The 20,330-nt window shown below is 39.0% G+C and overlaps 1 protein-coding gene across 2 annotated transcripts; it reads left to right on the forward strand.

Annotated features, from left to right (window-relative positions):
• The first annotated feature begins 380 nt into the window (after positions 1-380).
• On the forward strand, positions 381-19,339 carry CCR3 (C-C motif chemokine receptor 3). Of its 2 annotated transcripts, XM_033204844.1 has the most exons (3): positions 381-584; positions 10,000-10,113; positions 17,865-19,339. In XM_033204844.1, exon 3 carries the CDS (start codon positions 17,876-17,878, stop codon positions 18,941-18,943), a length of 1,068 nt encoding a protein of 355 aa, XP_033060735.1. In that variant the 5' UTR covers positions 381-584; positions 10,000-10,113; positions 17,865-17,875; the 3' UTR covers positions 18,944-19,339. The 2 variants fall into 2 exon arrangements, with proteins under 2 accessions (XP_033060735.1, XP_033060727.1); XM_033204836.1 differs by lacking the exon at positions 10,000-10,113 and having other exon boundaries at positions 382-584.
• The last annotated feature ends 991 nt before the right edge of the window (positions 19,340-20,330 follow it).

Here is a 20,330-nt window from a genome sequence, read left to right on the forward strand (position 1 = left end):
TCTCTACTAAAAATACAAAAATTAGCCCGGCATGATGGCACGTGCCTCTAATACCAATTATTCCAGAGGCTGAGGCAGGAAAATCCCATGAACCCAGGAGGTGGAGGTTGCAGTGAGCTGAGATCATGCCACTGCACTCCAGCCTGGGTGACAGAGTAAAATGCTGTCTAAAAAAAAAAAAAAAAAAAATTATAACAACCCCCTACCACCAAAAATGAGCAATGCCAATGGGGTGAAAAGCCCCTAAAGCAGCACTCATTGCAAGGATTTCTCAGGCGAGTGGTTAGTATGTTGTGTCAATCATGAAAAAGAAGAACTGCACCAAAGTAAGCATCTTTCTGAAAACTTGCAAAACTGAGAAGCTAGTCTGTTTAAAACAGGAAGTTATATACTTACATTGTTTACTACTTTACTAATGTCTGTGATCTGATGGTATCTCTGTTTCAGGAATGATGACACCTAAGCTATCACTGGACATATCAAGGACTTCACTAAATTAGCGGGTGCCACTGGTCTTCTTGTGCTTATCTGGGCAAGAACTTACCGAAATACAACAGAAGTTTTTACTTAGAAGAGATTTTCAGGTAGGTGTCGCTTTTCCAGGAAAAGGGAGGTGGAACAAGGAGGGGTCCAGGCAGGCGGAAGTAATAACTTCCAGCAGTGCTCTTGGATTTAGGAGGGAGGAGAAGGAAGGTACACAGCAATTTAGAGGTAGTATGGGGCCAGAGTGGGAGAAGATATGGCCACATACCTCCATTTTCTTCTTGTTTTTTCTAATTTCCCCTTTCTGTCTCCCATTCACACAATGATATGTTTGCATGTAGCACTCACCCAAACTTGGCCCTTTATACCTCTTTAGTCAACATCTGTGCCCATGTTACCCTCCTATACTTTCACAAATTCTCAACTATTGTGCATAGGACTACTCCAAAGAGCTTACACTTAATAGCTTGTGTTTCTTTATATTGACTTGTAAGAAATAGTCAGTGAAAATATAATTTATATATGTGTATATATATACATACTTTTTATATATATACAGTCCTCCCTTGGTATCTGTGAGGGATTTGTTCCAGGACCCTTGCAGATACCAAATTCCATAGCTGCTCAAGTTCCTTTTATAAAATGATGTAGTATTTGCTGATAACCTATGAATATCCTCCAGTACCCTTTAAATCATACCTAGATTACTTGTAATACCTAATACAATGTGTACACAGTGCTTCATTCATGTGGAGTCGACATAGAACTTGCTGCGTGGCAAATTCAAGGCTTGGTTTTTGCAACTTTGTGGAGTTTTTTCCCAGATATTTTTGATCCGTGATTGGTTGAATACACAAATGTGGAACCCATGGATACAGAGGGCTGATTATAATACATATGTGTATGTGCATTAAGTATGTATGTGTGGAAATATATGTATTTATTTGAAGTTTTCATTGAAAATCCACACTAAGTCAAGCTACTAGATGAGTCAGTTGATTGATTTGGTGTCTTTTCTTCTGTGTGAACGAGGTTGTCTGTGTTAGAGGGTAGAGCTGGAAAGCCTTCCCGATTCTTCTGGAAATGCCTGGATTGACAGAGGATGAGTGTTAACTTTGACAAGTACTTCAAGTGAGAGTGGTGGGAATATGGGGTGTTCCACATGGATGTGGTATAAGTTGAAGTATATTTTTGAAGTGCAACTGTTTCCAGAAAGTGGTGATGATTACAATGAACCAGGCAGGCTGAGTTAGCTCTTCTGGGAGAAGAAAGGTGAGCCCTGTGTATGACTTAATAAGAAAAAAGCAGATCTGTACAGCAGAATAAATTGGGTGAAGGGGAGAAAGAGCTAATTCACAGAAAAGGAAATATAAATGACTAATACTTGTAGTTAAAAAAAACATCAGTAATGAAATGAATGTTAATTACGACAATAATGGCCTCCCTTTTGCCCATCTAATTGGCCAAGTAATTTTTTCTTTCTTTTAGATCTTCGCCATATTGATGGATGCTTGCTGAAACGGGCACCATACTAGTACAAAGAGTATATATATTGTTACACACTTTCTGGAAGCAATTTAACAAAATGAGTCAAGAGACTTCGAAATATAATTCAGTGTAGAAATTGTGATTTGTGTAATATACCTTAAGGAAATAATTTTAAAATGCACACAAATATGTTTATTGCAGTATTATTTATAGCAGAGCAAACTGTGAATAACTTAATCACACAACAAAAAGATTGATTAAATAACCATGATTATCTATACAGTATGTTGGAATCATTACAAATTACATTTTCAAGTAATTTTTAGCCACATGGAACTAGGTGAAAGATAAAGAAATTAAGATATCAGAAAACAGAATGATATGCAAAATGATATACAAAATGATTTACACACTTTCTGGAAGCAGTTTGACAAAATGCCTCAAGAGACTTTGAAATAAAATTCAATGTAGAAATTGTGATTTGGGTAATATACCTTAAGGAAATAATTTTAAAATGCACACAAATATGTTTATTGCAGTATTATTTATAGCAGAGCAAACTGTGAATAACTTAATCACACAACAAAAAGATTGATTAAATAACCATGATTATCTATACAGTATGTTGGAATCATTACAAATTACATTTTCAAGTAATTTTTAGCCACATGGAACTAGGTGAAAGATAAAGAAATTAAGATATCAGAAAACAGAATGATATGCAAAATGATATACAAAATGATTTACACACTTTCTGGAAGCAGTTTGACAAAATGCCTCAAGAGACTTTGAAATAAAATTCAATGTAGAAATTGTGATTTGGGTAATATACCTTAAGGAAATAATTTTAAAATGCACACAAATATGTTTATTGCAGTATTATCTATAGCAGAGCAAATTGTGAACAACTTAATCACACAACAAAAAGGCAGTGATTAAATAACCGTGATTATCTATACAATGTGTTGGAGTCATTACTAATTACATTTTTAAGTAATGTTTAGCCACATGGAACTGGGTGAAAGATAAAGAAGGTATGAGAATACAAAATGATATACAAGTGTGCTATCAGTTATAACATACATGGTACCTGGAAAGGCTCTCTCTCCATAGCACAGTTGGAGGTGGAAGCACTGGGTCCCAGAAAGCTGAACATTCTGGTCATGCTGAATACTCCACAACCATGTTATTTGGAATGTATACGCATACTTTCTCTGTGAAAACATATTCTTCATGACCAACTCCTTCAACTAAATAACATATCAGCCTGTATTGAAAACTAAAAATCGGCCACATTTGAAACACCTGTTACTAAAATGTAATGAACAAGTCTAATATTTGATCAAGGAGATTGGTAAAAAGAATCCAAAATCATTTGGCTGGTGGATGAAACCCTGTCACTTAAGATGAATTGACCGCACTCAGACACAATTCTGAAAGAAACAAGCATGAGGTGTAACTTTTGAACCAGTAACTAGTATTAATGATTGGAAACTCTGGAAATCCACGTGCTGCCCTAAAATACCGATGCTGGGAAATGTTTGTGGCTGGAAAGAAGACTGCATCCATTCACGATTTGAACTTTGAGAGGCTCTTCTTGTGTATTTCCAGGGAAGAAGCTCACTGGCTCCCTCATTCTGTTCCTGCACTGTTCTCAGAAAGTTCTTCCCCGTGTGTGGATGAATCTAGTTTCCTCCAAGGTCATCAAATTTCTGCTCTATGAGAGTCTACTTCCTCTTCTCAGGAAAGACTATCATATCATCGACTTTTCTATCTTATGTGGGCCTAAAACATTGCCTAATCCAACCCTTTAATTAAAAAAAACACAAAAAACCTTCAATCCAGACCAAAGGCATACAAAAAGAAAAACAAAACTAAAATGAATCCAAATATGATGATTTTCCTTTTTGAACTTTTATTTTAGGTTTGGGGGTACATGTGAAGGTTTGTTACGTAGGTAAACTCGTGCCATGGGGGTTCGTTGTGCAGATTATTTCATCAGCCAGGTATTAAGCCTAGTAGTCAATAGTCGTTTTTCTGCTCCTCTCCCTCCTCCCACGCTCAAGTAGACCCCAGTGTCTGTTGTTCCCTTCTTTGTGTCCGTGTGTTCTCATCATTTAGCTCCCACTTATAAGTGAGAACATGTGGTATTTGATTTTTTCTCCCTGCATTAGTTTGCTAAGGATAATAGCTTCCAGCTCCATCCATGTTCCTGCAAAAGACATTATCTGTTTTGGGTTTTTATGACTGCATAGTATTCCATGTGTATATGTACCACATTTTCTTTATCCAACCTGTCATTGATGGGCATTTAGGTTGATTTCATGCAAAGATTATTATTTTTCATATAAAACATTCCAAGTTCTGCCAACTATGGCTGATGTTTTGGGACTCTTATCATCCTACCTCCTTCTATATTCTAGGTTGATACTAACCCTCTTAAAATTTGGTGCCTGGAACAGAACATAATATTTCAGATGTGTAGTCTGGACAGTGCAAAGCTGAGTAAAAATTATTCTACTCCATCCTTTCATACACTGAAGAAGAGTTTATTAAGCAGCTTTCATTTGCCAGGCATCATGCTGGACACTAGGCCTGTATTGTCCACTACTTGCTACATGTGGCTATTTAAATAAAATGAAAAGTTCAGTTTCTCAGTTGCACTAGCCACATTTCAAGTGCTCAATAGCCATGAGGCTAGTGTCTGTCTTTTTTTTTTTCTTTTTCTTTTTTTGAGACAAGGTCTCACTCTGTCTCCCAGACTGGAATGCAGTGGCACAATCTCAGTTCACACCTGGCTCCTGGCTCAAGAGATTCTCCTGCCTCAGCCTCCCAAGTAGCTGGGATTACAGGGGTGCACCACTAATGCCCGGCTAATTTTTTTTTTTTTTTTTTTTTGAAGTAGAGACAAGATTTCACCATGTTGGCCAAGCTGGTCTTGAACTCCTGACCTCAAATGATCCATGCACCTTGGCCTCCCAAGATGCTGGGATTGTAAGCGTGAGCCACAGTGCCCGGCCAAGTGTCTCTCTTATCGGACAGCACAGATACAGAACATTTCCACTAATACACAAAAGTTCTATTGGACTACTGCACAGATAACTAACTTTTCTGGATACTTCAGATTTTTTGAGAAAAGAAACAAAGGAAGGGAAGGAAGTGGGAGGGGTTGGGAGGGGATCAACTTAATTGCATAGATGGGAAGCAAATTGAATATCTAGATGGGTAATTGGATGAAAACATGAAGGGATAGCTGGTGGAGAGGTGGATGGAAAGTCAGGTGGTAGATTTCATTTGTTCTGGATAACACAGCAATATAGCCTACCATTAAATTGGCTCTTGTGTTTGCCATTCATGGTGTTAGCTTCTAAAGAACTTGCAACTAAGGATATTCTTTATTCTACCCCTAAGTTTCCCCTTTTGTTTTCACTACACTTAAAATAGGTTGGAGGGTTATATGACTCAGGGATTAAAAAAAAAAAAAGTTCAAATTTAGGAGGGACTTCATGTCATGTAGTGCAGGAGCTGTCAGCCTTGGCTGCACAAGGGAATCACCAGAAGAGCATTAAGAACCACTGAGAGCCAGGTCCCATCTCCAGAGACTCTGATTTAACTGTTCAGAGGTGTAAGCTGGGGATTTTCAAGAGCTCCCCTGTGACTCCCACATGCAGCCAGGGCTGAGAAACGCTGCTGTAGCTAACCTGCCTCCTTCTGGGGGAATCACTCCTACCCTGTCCCTGATAGGAAGTCACTGAGCCTCGTGAATTCCTCCAGTCACAGCTCACTCAAGACCTCACATGGCACCCATTTCATTGCTGGATAATTCTACTCAAGGTGTTCTTGAGTGCTGGTTGAATTTGCATCTTTGAACTACTTCTTGCTGGTTCTGGGAGGCTTTGCTGCGAGTCACACATAATTCTGATTCTCATCTGCCCAGTCAGTATCCTACTCTCTCCCCTCCCTAGAGTGGCTTTTCTCCAGGATGGATACCCACGGCTTCTTCAACTCATCTTGACTGGGTAAGCCTTCCACTTGACTACATTTCAGTTGGTGAATGTTTGCATTAAATGAGCCCTGGACATATTTGGACCACTTTCGGATGCTGTGAAATGATCCTTTCCACTATCTGCATACAACACTTTTATTAATTTAGATTAAATTAAGATTACATTTAATGAAGTTTACATGCAGGAAGTTTCTTTTTTTTTTTTTTTTGAGACGGAGTCTCGCTGTGTAGCCCAGGCTGGAGTGCAGTGGTGCGATCTCAGCTCACTGCAAGCTCCGCCTCCCGGGTTCCCGCCATTCTCCTGCCTCAGCCTCCCGAGTAGCTGGGACTACAGGCGCCCGCCATCTCGCCCAGCTAGTTTTTTGTATTTTTTAGTAGAGACGGGGTTTCACCGTGTAGACCAGGATGGTCTCGATCTCCTGACCTCGTGATCCAGCCTTCTCGGCCTCCCTTTCTTTATTAACCCTATCACGTGTTAACCTTAAGGGAAACCAGAATTACAGGATTTTGGGGGAGTATGTTCGTTCTACTTTTATTTTAGGTTCGAGAGTGAATGTGCAGGTTTCCTATACTGGTCAATTTTGTGCTGATGCCCAGTGTGGTTTAATCTAAATCCTGTTCATAGAAAACTGTTTAAATTCCACACAGTGGAACACCATCTCACAATTAGAAAGAATGAGGCAGTTCTACAAGTGTTGGTATAGAAGGATTTCCAAGATGTAAGGTTTAAAAACTTTCAGAAAACTTGATGTTTCTTACTCTGATTTATGTACCAAAGAATGAGACAGTTCTACAAGTATTGATATAGAAAGATTTCCAAGATGTAAAGTTTAAAAAGTCACAGAAAACTTGATATTTCTTACTCGGATTTATGTCCTGATTTATGCACCAAAAAGCCACTTAAAATTATGTATATAAATTCAACCACCACTCAAGAACACCCTGAATAGAATTATCCAGCAATGAAATGGGTGCCATGTGAGGTCCTGATTTATGTACCAAAAAGCCACTTATAATTATGTGTATAAATACATAAATAAATACAAGGGGGCTCAACAACAATCTCCCCTCTGAGGAGGAGAAGAAATTGAGAAAGGGGAGAGTAAAGGAAATTTTACATTTGTCAAAAATAAAATCAGATCAAAATTTAAAGTTGCAGAAGTTTATTGTGCACACAAAAGAACAGTTTGAGAGCGAAGAGACATAGATCTGAAAGTGTAGGGATTCCCACTTAGAGCACTTACAGCATAGTTTATAAAGCATAAAGGAGGAAATATTTTTCCCCTCTGGGTTCGAAGTTCTTTTTTGTAAAAAACAAAAAAAAACAAACAAAAAAAAAACAATAGGTTTTAGGGGAACAGGTGGTGTTTGGTTACATGGATAATTTCTTTAGCGGTGATTTCTGAGATTTTGGTGCACCTGTCACCTGAGCAGTGTGTACACTGTACTCAAAATGTAGTCTTTTATCCCTCACTCCCCTCCCACCCTTTCCCCTGAGTCCCCCGAGTTCGTTGTGTCTTTCTTATGCCTTTGCTTCCTCATAGCCTAACTCTCACTTATGAGTGACAATGTACAATGTTTGGTTTTCCATTCCTGAGTTACTTAACTGAGGATCTCTAATTCCATCCAGGTTGCTGCAGATTGGCATTATTTCATTCCTTTTCATGGCTGAGTAGTATACCATGGTGTTGCTATAAACGTGTGTGCAAGTATCTTTCTCATATAGTGACTTATTTTCCTCTGGATAGATACCCAGGAGTAGGATTGCTGGATCAAATGATAGATCAACTTTTAATTATTCAAGGCATCACCACATTGTTTTCTATAGGGGTTGCACTAGTTTCATTCCCATCAATAGCATAAAGTGTTCTCTTCACCACAACCACGCCAACATCTATTTTTTTTTAAATTATTATAGCCATTCTTGCAAGACTAGGCAGTATCACATTGTGGTTTTGATTTGCATTTCCCTGATAATTAGTGATGTTGAGAATTTTTGCGTATGTTCGTTGGCTATTTGTGTATCTTCTTTTGAGAATTGTCTATTCATGTCCTTAGCCCACTTTTTGATGGGATTGTTTGTTTTTTTTCTTGATGATTTGTTTGAGTTCCTTGTAGATTCTGGATATTAGACCTTTATCGGATGTATAGATTGCAAAGATTTTCTTCCACTCTATTGGTTGTCTGTTTACTCTGCTGATTATTTCTTTTGCTGTGCAGAAGCTTTTTAGTTTAATTAAGTTCCATCTATTTATCTCTGTTTTTGTTGTATTTGCTTTTGGGTTCTTGGTCAAGAACTCTTTGCCTAAGCCAATGTCTAGAACAGTTATTTTGAGGTTATCTTCTAAAATTTTTATGGTTTTGGGTCTTAGATTTAAGTCTTTGATCCATCTTGGGTTGATTTTTGTCTGCAGTGAGAGATGAGGATCCAGTTTCATTCTTCTACAAGTGGCTTGCCAATTATCCCGGCACCATTTGTTGAATAGGGTGTCATTTCTCCACTTTATGTTTTTTTTGCTTTGTTGAAGATCAGTTGGCCTTAAGTATTTGGGTTTATTTCTGGGTTGTCTATTCTGTTCCACTGGTCTATATGCCTGTTTTTATACCAGTACTATGCTGTTTGGATGGCTATGGCCTTATATTAACAATACAGTTTGAAGTTGGGTAACGTGGTGCCTCCAAATTTGTTCTTTTTGCTGTCTTGCTTTGGCTACATGGGCTCTTTTGGTTCCATATGAGTTTTAGGATTTTTTCTAGTTCTGTGAAAAATAAAAGTGCTATTGTGATGGAAATTGCATTGAATTTGTAGGTTGCTTTTTGCAGTATGGTTATTTTCACAATATTGATTCTACCCATTCATGAGCATGGGATGTGTTTCCATTTTTTTGGGTCATCTAAGATTTCTTTCAGCAGTGTTTTGTAGTTTTCCTTGTAGAGATCTTTCAGTATTTTGACCTTTTTTTGTGATTTGCTTGTACATTAACAATGGTGTTGAAACAAGAACTTTTAAAGCTGATTTGTCTATAGCAGATTGGTTTAATTTAACTGAATCATGCTGACAATGACATAAACTTTATATTTTGTGTTTCATTTATTATTACAGTTGGCTTTTCAGGGAAATCAGGATGACTTCAGTCTTGGCTATGTGGCCGTGGGTGGTTGGCCTTGAGGAGTTTGGGCTATAATCCTGAAAGACACAATCCTGAATGCCATAATTCCAAATGTTGAACTCCAGAAAGACTAAAATTTTAAATCCAAAAACCACTATCCCAAAATATTAAAATCCCAAAAATATAACTCTGAAAACAATAATTTAAAAGACATTTATTTATATTCCTAAAGGAGGATTTATCTTGAAAACTTATAAAAACACAACAGAACACTTCACAATAGGGAATAATATCGTATATATTTTTGCAAGCATAAACACTCAGGTATACTAACAACAGTCACAAGGGTATAACAGTTATGAGCAGATGAATTTTATTCATAAATACATAGATCAAAAATCACAATATATAAATGCATATCACTATAGTTGGTAATTGTGTGCACCCAGCTTTATAAACTGTGGTCGTCTGAAATACTGTGATGGACATCCTCAGTCTTTGAATGAGATCAGTCAAGAACCATGATGGGTCACCACCACATTTGCCAGTTGCCCAAAGAGCCAAGACCTCGAGAAATGGTATCTTTCACAAACACAGAGGTACAAAAAGGACATCTGTTTATTTATCAAGGAAGTCTTGACATTTGTATGCACACATGCAATGCTTACACACAAAGTTGTAGTAGTAATGTACTTTCAGGAGTCAAATTTGCAAAAAAAAAAATGCATAAAACATAATAGAACTCTGTAAATGTCTTTACACAGTTTATACCTCCACTACTGAAAATGACGCAAAGGTTAAATACATAGCATAGTGAATTGGCACTAGGGGTGAAGGGACAGAAGTGATACACAATTGAGTAACTTGGCAAGGGAAATTTCTTGCATTTTTTCCCTGTGTTTTCTCTTCTAGGTTCTTCAGAGCACTTGCTGCACTTGTATTTGGAGAGTCGTTGTGGTCTACACATTGCCTAAGTATATGCTGTCCATTTAAAAGTCCGCTTATTGCTTGGCTGTTGCAGTTAAGGATTGGTGCTTTTGTAGCATCAATAATAATTAACTTAAAAATTTTTATCTTTCACCATTAAAGTAACCTCATACACTTAGCTTGTCACAGGCTTATTTTTTTTTTTCTGGGAAAAAAGTTCACCAATTTCTTCCATTGAGAATAAAGGAAGAGTAATGGAATATTGTGATGCTCATTAGATGTTTAAGATGAAATTTTGAGTAGGAGTTTGCATCAGGGCTTAAGACATCAATTTGAGAGTCCTTAGCATGTATTAGTATTTAAAACCACGATGGCATATCATTCCAGTAAGCAGGATGATACTCAGCTTCCTCAATACCAAATCTATATTAGTCTGGGTTCTCCAGAGACAGAACCAATAGAATATGTATGTAGATATAGGAGATGGGATTTATTAGGATAATTGGCTCCCAATTATGGTGACTAAGAAGTCCCACAACAAACCATCTGCAAGCTGGAGACCCTGGAATACTGGTAGTGTGGCTCAGTGTAAGTCTACAGGCCTCAGAAACAGAGAAGCCACTGTTGTAACTCTCAGTCCTAGGCTGAAAGCCACTGAGTTGGGGAAGGTGGGTAGTTGTATAGTTCAAAGGCCGGTGAGCCTAGATTTCTGATGTCTAAAGCAACAGAAGAACAGTCTGTTCCAGCTCTCAAAGACAGACCAATTCGCCTTCTGTAATTGTTCACTTCAGGCCCCCAGCTGATTGGATGGTGCCTGTCAACACTGAAAGCAGATCTTTCCCACCTAATCCACTCAGACTAACACAGTAATCTCTGGAAACACTTTCACAGACACACTCAATACAATGCTTCACCAAGTTTCTAGTTATTCCTTTACCCAGTCAAGTTGACATCTAAAATTAAGTCCACAGATCCACCCTTTGTCAAGTTGACGTGCATACACATCTCCTTAAACCATACTTAATTTCCAAATAAAGATAATAGCAAGTAATAGTTCCTCTTAATACAATGCAACTAACATTATGCAACTACAATGTGTACAACCAGAAATGCACTAATCCTTCCCCAGAATTCAGCTTTCAGGATTTCAACATTAGGAATTTTAATCTTTTAGGATTGTGATTTTGATATTTTGGGATTTCAACATTATGGCATTTGGGATTGTGTTTTTCAAGAATATGATTAGCACTGGGCCTTGGGATATATCTAAACTGTGGCCTTCATTTTTATTTTTCTTTAACAGTTCCCCACTTTTGGTCATTCTCTCACTTGAACTGAGAATGTGACTGGCTATTACCCTTGGTTACTACATGTTGTTTTCCTTTCTGCAGACATTTATGGGTCACAAACTAGAATCTCAGTAGGTTATTTTGATGACTCTTGTTCATACGGTTTTGGTTTTCAATCTTCATGGAGATCAACTGTTGAGTTAGTGGCTGCTGACAAGCACTTAAGACCCTTATGAGACTACATTGCATAAGGGATATTATCAATATGACTAATAGGAGGATAATACCAAGAGTCTGAAAAATACCCCAAAACCAACCAAACCAACCTACTTAAAAGAGCCAAGATTTAGTCAATCAATTGTGCTTCCCTGATCTGGTAGAATAGTAGGATCTGATCTCTTAGATCTCTAAGATTTAGGGCTATAATTCCTGACTCAATGACATAGAAACAGCATTTTAAAACATATGACTGTTGCACTTTAATAGATTTTCTTGGCTTGCAGTTTGAATGTCTCTGGTGGTGTCATTGGTGGTCCAGGGAACTTTCTGAGCAGCGATGCAGCAACATGCACAAAAGATGTTCATATACAAGCTGTTGTGGTGATTTCTCCGGAGTTGATTTTAGGTAATTCAACTTCAGCTTGTAGGACTGTAAGGCTGGAAACAACCCTAGTTCAAAACTGTCAGAAACCTATAAGTGTCAGAGTCTTTCTATGAATTTCATGTCATTTTGTACCATAAGGTATTTGCAAAAGCTTTCAGAAAAGCACCAGAGTAAAACAATAACTGCTGTGGATGAACAATGGTTTAAAATGACCCTGAGAATTTTCTATAATGCAGTTAAAGAAGAAATTTGGTTATTTCTGTGATATACAACATTTTGGCTGATGAAATATATACAACATATGGCTGATGTACAACACATGGCTGATAAAATTATACCAGGACATATCTGATATGTAGGAATTTCATATAATTTCTGAAACACATATTAATAACATGTGTCTATACAAATATAACATAAAGAAGATTTAACATTTTTTATTTGGCAGTGCTTCTCATACAATGTAATATGTTAAATAATTAGTCTAACATCTCTCTTTTTATAATATAAGGAGAGAATAAATTCCTTTGAGGATTTTCCAGAGGCTCTCTGCAAAATTTCAAAGTTAGCTTAAGGTCAAAAAGACTGTATGTAGAATTGATTTAGGAAGGTTGTCAAAAATGTCAAAAGATTTAAAGCACTTGATTAAATAGGATCACGGTTCACTCTGAAACAACACTTAGGTATCCATTTAGCCAAAGTGACAACTAAAAGATTTCAAAGGCAAATACAGAAAGTTACATAGTTGTATTAGTCCATTTTCATGCTGCTGGTAAAGACATACCTGAGACTGGGCAATTTACCAAAGAAAGAGTTTTATTGGACTTCCAGTTCCATGTGGCTGGGGAGGCCTGACAATCATGGGGAAAGTTGAGAGGCACGTCTCATGGCGGCAGACAAGAGAAGAAAAGTTTGTGCAGGGAAACTCCCCTTTTTAAAGTCATCAGATCCCATGAGACTCATTCACTATCCTGAGAACAGTGCAGGAAAGATCCACCCCTATAATTCAATCACCTCCCACTGTGTGTCTCCCATGACATATGGGGATTGCAGAAGATACAATTCAAGATGAGATTTGGGTGGGGACACAGCCAAACCATATCATTCTACCCTGGCCCCTCCCAAATCTCATGTCCTCACATTTCAAAACCAATCATACCTTCCCAACAGTTGCCCAAAGTCTTAACTCATTTCAGCATTAACTCAAAAGTCCACAGTCCAACATCTCATCTGAGACAAGGCAAATCCCTTCTGCCTATGAGCTTGTAAAATCAAAAGCAAGTTAGTTACTTCCTCGATACAATGAGGGTATAGGCACTGGGTAAATACAGCCATTCTAAATGGGAGAAATTGGCCAGAACAAAGGAGTTACAGGCCCCATGCAAATTCGAAATCCAGCAGGGCAGTCAAAACTTAAAGCTCCAAAATGATCTCCTTTGACTCCATATTTCACATCTAGGTTATGCAGATGCAAGAGGTGGGTTCCAATGGTCTTGGGCAATAGTTAAGAAAACAAAAATGAAAAATCTTAGTTCTTGTAACACAAATAGCTCTATTTTCATAAGTAACCAAAGATCTTGATAAATACAACATGAGGCACAGAAAATTATTTTAATGAGAAATAAAATCTTTGCTCTTTTAGGCAGATCACTTAAAAGGCAGAGAAAACCCTTCCATTACTCTTATCAAGAGTAGACTAATAATCCAAGAAAACTTTGTGGTTTTTAACAGAAAGAAGATCAAATTCTAGTTTTGCATCAGTGTACTTTGATATTGAAAGCCCATTTTAAAATCTTTGTAATAAATTCATTCAATTTTATCCAGTTTAACCACATAAGATTCTCTGTCTCATTCTCTTTCTCTCCCTCCTACTTTCTATGTTCTTTTAGCTTTTGTTCTTTATTGTTCTCTTTTTTCATGTTGAAATAATCTTTTAAAAACCTTCAAAGTAGAACAAAATCACGTTTCCAGGTATAAAACCTTAATATTGTAAAGTTATCAATTCTTCCTAAACTTATTTACAAATGTAACACAATTCCACCCAAACTTGTGTTTCTATAGGTAATTGACTAGAAGATCCTAAAGTTTAGTGAAACAAATGGCTCTAATATGTAAGACATTTGGAAATATATAATGAAAGGGAGTTGCATAATAATATTATCTATATAAATCATCTTATAAATCTACAATAAGAAGAGTGTCCCTAGCACGGAAATAAAATATCAATAGAATATAAAGTACAAAATCAGAATCAGGAACATTAAAGAATATATGACAAAGGTGATATTTCAAGCCCGAAGGGGAGAGGACAGTTATTCAACACATACTGTTTCAAAATTTGTCAGATAAGAATGGAGAGGAGGAGGCTCCTCTCCTTTAACCCCAGGGAATGTGAGAAGAGACACAGTGGTTATGACAGGAAGCAGTCACACCTGTGAGTCCCTACCTTCCCCATCAGAGCTAGGGGGCATGGAGCACTCTCTGCTAAGATGGGGACCCCCAAGGAATGTCTCCCTGCAAGGTTCTTCCTTACCAGATGGGATGGCCAATGCGGTTAAGTTGGTGGTCAGGCAGAAAAAAAAAGATCTAGTTTGTACTCTTGAGAGTTCCTCAGTTTGTTCATGGCATGGGCGGGAGTCAAGGAGCAGCAGCCTTGCCTCAGTGCCTACCAGTGCAGGAAAAGCTACATAGCCTGGGCCAGGGCCCTGGTGGAGACGTAGTAGTAACAGAGAGGGCTCTCCATTGCAGACCGAGGAAGACCAAGAATGAATACCTCATGAGTCTATTAGCTACAACCCACCACAGCAGGTTCCAGAAAAAGGCTCGGGGTTGGGACCACGTCACTCCCACTCAGCAGACACCAGTCATATAAATCAAGGACCAAGAGGAGACAGGAACACCCCCTCCCACTCTGCCTTGTGTCTCAAGTTGTACTGGCCTTTCCTCCAGATCTCTGCCACCGTCTTAGAAAGGACCACTGAGAGAAGAAACTGAAATTATAAGCTGACAGCATAAAGAGGATGAGTAAAATCTAAAATCATTGTTCAAATGAATGAGTCAAGAGTTTAAACCACTTTGGACTAAAATGTGTGACTCCTTTTTCCTGCTACCCAGCAGATGAGAAGCTGGTAACAGAGACCAAAATAGTTTGGAGACTAAAGAATCATTGCACATTTCACTGCTGAGTTGTATTGTGAGTGATTTTAGTTGACCTCACTTTCTTAAATCTTGCACATAGGCATCCGTATCTGCACAGAGACATGTTAACAGTGGTAAATGCTGCATGAGGAGATTGGGTGATTTTTACTTTTGTTTTTGTGCTCTTCTTTTTTGTTGTTCTTACTTAGGTACTATTACCCCATCATTTTCCAAAATGCAAAAGGCCATTTTGAAAGCCTAGTTCAAACCTCTTGAATATTTTATACCTAAACATTTATCTTGATTGAGACTGGGTAGACAGATGAAAACCATATCAGGTTTTTAATTTTTTAATTTTTGAGACAGGGTCTCATTCTGTCACCCAGGCTGGAGTACGGTGGTGTCATCACAGTTCACTGCAGCCTCAACCTCCTGAGCTCAAGTGATTCTCCCACCTCAGCCCCCCAAGTAGTTGGGACCACAGGTATATGCCACCATGCCTGGCTAATTTTTTATTTTTATTTTTTGTAGAGATAGGGTCTCATTACATTGTCCAGGCTGGTCTTGAATTCCTGGGCTCAGGTGAACCTCCCACCTGGGCCTCCCAAAGTACTGGGATTACAGGCATGAGCGAAAGTCCCCTGCCCATATGAGATTTTCTGTCTCTGATCCCATGCAGCTAGTAATCAAGAACTTGGTTGCTGACTCTGGAGGACCTGCATGCTTTCTTGAGCTTTGAACTTTAGTGCTAAAAGCTCACAGGCAGCCCTGAAGGTTCTATGGTTTATCATCCTGAGCATGTTGATTTTATAGAAATAACATATGAATTAAAGACACTACCCTCAAATTGAGCAAAACTTAAGTAATTTTTTTAAAGTTTGACCTGTTTTTAAATCACTCTTGGAGAAAAGGAAAATAAATACAAATAATTAACGGTGAGTACAGGCTACTATACCTTTGTTCTCCAGAATAAGCAGTTCTGTTCCTTTCTTGCTTTAGATGCTGAAGTGTAGGACACTCTCTGTGATTTTACATGTGTAACTGACAAAATGTGTATTTTTTTTCTCAGCTGCTATGGATTGGATTATGCTATTAGGAATAAGAATGCTGATAGGAGCACACTCAAACTATTTGTTCCTCAAGTCCATTTTCCTCCTCAAAAGCCTGGAATGTGCCGTTGATCAGTGGGAGATGTACCTGGACAGACCCATGAAAAGAGATCAGCAAGTTCCACCCAAGGGACCCTATTTTTCCTAATTTCATTTGAAATGGCTTCTAATTGTCCTTCTTTCATTCCTGGTTCCTACCAGTTTTACAGCTTTTTCTGGTTTCAAATGTGAACTCACATACACTCTCATTTATCCTCATGACAACCCCAAGTGACCCAGTGGTCGTCAATTTGGATATAAGAAAAGGAGGCTCTGCGTTAAGGGCTTGTCCAAGGCATCCAGCTGAGAGGTGCTAGGACTGGCTCCATTTCCATCTCTATTCTCACTGACTGACTACACAGAACCCCAACATGTGGGGCCTCAGTATTTGATCAATTATTCTATTAAGAAGCAAAAACAATTCCTCGCATTGGACCCAGTTATTAAGCATTTCTCAGATTTACCTCGAGAAACGCTCATCGGCCTGTATAGTCATATCTTCACCCTTGTCCCTTCCTCCTAGAAAGAAGAAAGTTGGATGCCTTCTGAGGAACCAGTGCAAGGCTTAACTGTCCTTCCACGACTCCTGCCTTATCTGTTTTCTATTTTCCTCCTTCTCCACCGAAGTCTGTAATCTCAAGAAAAGCGGGCACTGGCTTTAGGTCTCCTGGCCCAAGAAATATCGAGTCCAATAAGAAATCCCATTGACTGACCCCTCCTGCTTACCACTTTGTAATGGAGAAGCTTCCAGAGGTTTGCTTTTGGCACATTACCAGCCTAACTCAGCATCACTAGGAGCAGGAAAAGGAAAGTAACCTAAGCTAATACTGCTTATAATTGAATTATTGTAATAGTTAATTACTGTAATTGTACAGGTGTAACAGACAAAAGGTGTATTTTTTTCACAGCTGCTATGGATTGGATTATGACATTTGGAATAAGAAGGCTGTTAAGAGCACACAAACCAGTTGTTCCTCAAGTCTGTAGCAAATGTTTCAAAAGTTAAATTTAAAAATCACTACATTTGAATTTAGTGACAGGAGAAATGGACATAGATAGAGACTAAAGATCTAGCCCAAATTTTATATTTATTTGTTAGAGGATTTTGAACAGATTACTAAATTTCTTCAAGGTTCAATTTCCCCATTAACTTTAATGAATGGCACATCATTATGGAGCCCCAGAGAAGCACAGTTACTTGTAATTGTAATCATCACTGTTATTATTATTATACATATTTTGCTTTTAAATGGATAAGGATTTTGAAAGTATATATAAACAGTAAAACATGACATGCAAAATACCGGAAGAGACAGTAGTAATAATAATGATTATTATATTGTTATCATTATCCAGCCTGTTTTTCCCTGTTTGGTATTTCTTCCTTCAAATGCTTTCAGCAATCAGTATCCCCATTCTTCACCACCATCCCACAACATTTCTGTTTCTTTTCCCATCTCGGATCATGCTGGCTTTGAAAGCTTCAGCTCTTTCCTTCCTGAACCCCTCTCCTGACACCTCTGATATGCCTTTTGAAATTCATGTTAAAGAATCCCTAGGCTGCTATCACATGTGGCATCTTTGTTGAGTACATGAATAAATCAACTGCTGTGTTTTACAAAGGGTGATTATGCTTAATTGTGGGATTGTATTTTTCTTCTTCTATCACAGGGAGAAGTGAAATGACAACCCCACTAGATACGGTTGAGACCTTTAGTCCCACATCGTACTATGATGACACGGGCCTGCTCTGTGAAAAAGCTGATGTCGGAGCACTGATAGCCCAGTTCGTGCCCCTGCTGTATTCCCTGGTGTTCACTGTGGGCCTCTTGGGCAACGTGGTGGTGGTGATGATCCTCATAAAATACAGGAGGCTCCGAATTATGACCAACATCTACCTACTCAACCTGGCCATTTCGGACCTGCTCTTCCTCTTCACCCTTCCGTTCTGGATCCACTATGTCAGGGAGCATAACTGGGTCTTCGGCCATGACATGTGTAAGCTCCTCTCGGGGTTTTATTACACAGGCTTGTACAGTGAGATCTTTTTCATCATCCTCCTGACGATTGACAGGTACCTGGCCATTGTCCATGCTGTGTTTGCCCTTCGAGCCCGGACTGTCACCTTTGGTATCATCACCAGCATCGTCACCTGGGGCCTGGCAGTGCTGGCAGCTCTTCCTGAATTTATTTTCCATGGGACTGAAGAGTTGTTTCCAGGGTCTCTTTGCAGTGCTATTTACCCACAGGATACAGTAGATAGCTGGAGGCATTTCCACACTCTGAAAATGACCGTCTTGTGTCTCGCACTCCCTCTGCTCGTTATGGCCATCTGCTACACAGGAATCATCAAAACGCTGCTGAGGTGCCCCAGTAAAAAAAAGTACAAGGCCATCCGGCTCATTTTTGTCATCATGGCTGTGTTTTTCATTTTCTGGACACCCTACAATGTGGCTATCCTTATCTCTACCTATCAATCCATCTTATTTGGACTTGACTGTGAACGGAGCAAGCATCTGGACCTGGTCATGCTGGTGACGGAGGTGATCGCCTACTCCCACTGCTGTGTGAACCCAGTGATCTACGCCTTTGCTGGAGAGAGATTCCGGAAGTACCTGCACCACTTCTTCCACAGGCACGTGCTCATGCACCTGGGCAGATGCATCCCATTCCTTCCTAGTGAGAAGCTGGAAAGAACCAGCTCTGTCTCTCCATCCACAGCAGAGCCGGAACTCTCTATTGTGTTTTAGGTCAGATGCAGAAAATTGCCTAAAGAGGAAGGACCAAGCAGATGAAGCAAACACATTAAGCCTTCCACACTCACCTCTTGAACAGTCCTTCAAACTTCCAGTGCAGCACTGAAGCTCTTGAAGACACTGAAATATACACACAGCAGTAGCAGTAGATGCATGTACCCTAAGGTCATTATCACAGGCCAGGGGCTGGGCCGTGTACTCATCATCAACCCTAAAAAGCAGAGCTTTGCTTCTCTGAAGAGTTACCTACATTTTAATGCACCTGACTGTTAAATAGTTACTATATGCCGCTACAAAAACGTAAAAATGTTTATATTTTATACGTTAACTTCAGCCAGCTATTGATATAAATAAAACATTTTCACACAATACAATAAGTTAACTATTTTACTTTCTAGTGTGCCTAGTTCTTTCCCTGCTTAATGAAAGGCTTATTTTTTTAGTGTGAATAAATAATCTTAAGCAACATAATGGCATGCCATTCCTGTTCTAAATATTCTTAAAAGTTTGTTGATTTCCTGTTCACACTGAATGGCAAAATTTCCCATGGGTGACTCACAGAGCCCTGAGAAGTGTGCACTGTCCTCTTAATGCCAATCTTGCATTGCTGAGGAGGCCAGGGGCCTCCTGTAAATATGAAGTAGCCTGGGTATGGAGCGGGGAGGTGTTGGGCCTGCAGAGACTCTTGACACCTGTAGCTCAGTGGCTCTCAAACTTGTTGTCAGAAGCACCTGGAAGGTGTGTGAAAACGTGGATGGCTGGGTCCCACCCCAGAGTTTCTGATTCAGCGGATCTAGAATGAGACACAAGAATGTGCCTAACATCACTAGCAAGTTTTCAGGTGATGCTGATGATGCTGGTCCTGGAACCACACTTTTAGAACAACTGCCCTAGCTAAAATGTCTGGATGTTCCAGAGTCATCCTTGAAATTGCAGATTTTAGGTGTCAGAAGGAAGTGTAAAATACCCTTGTGATCTAGGCTCTGCCAAGAATAATCACCACCCAGGGCAGCATATATATGTCAGTTCATCGTAAACCAATTTGTTTAGTGGGACTTTCTACTCCATCGTTTTTATTCAGTTGAGCTTTTCTTGAGAGTCTATTTAATACCCTGCCCTAGAAGCTATGATAGATACAAAGATGAGTAAGAGTTTGTGTGAGCTACATCCTAAGGAGGAAAACATGCAACTTATGATGTAAAAGTATCTCCCCCCAAAAAAGTAGGAGTGGCCCAGGTCCCCATTCCCTTTGGTTCTCTCTAGTTATGGCTTCTGGGGGAAGTAAGTTCTAAGCTTCTGATTAACTTGTGCCTCTCAGTAGAGATCATATGACTGTGCAATGTGAGCCTTGCCAACTGTCCGTCCAATAGCTCTTCCTGCT

Source organism: Trachypithecus francoisi, unplaced genomic scaffold (genome assembly GCF_009764315.1).
Source record: "Trachypithecus francoisi isolate TF-2019V2 unplaced genomic scaffold, Tfra_2.0 Lachesis_group0, whole genome shotgun sequence".
In the NCBI taxonomy this organism is placed as follows: Eukaryota; Metazoa; Chordata; class Mammalia; order Primates; family Cercopithecidae; genus Trachypithecus; species Trachypithecus francoisi.

Bases quoted from the DNA above. Each gene is read 5' to 3' on its own strand.
- CCR3 (XM_033204844.1), top strand. From the start codon at position 17,876: ATGACAACCCCACTAGATACGGTTGAGACCTTTAGTCCCACATCGTAC.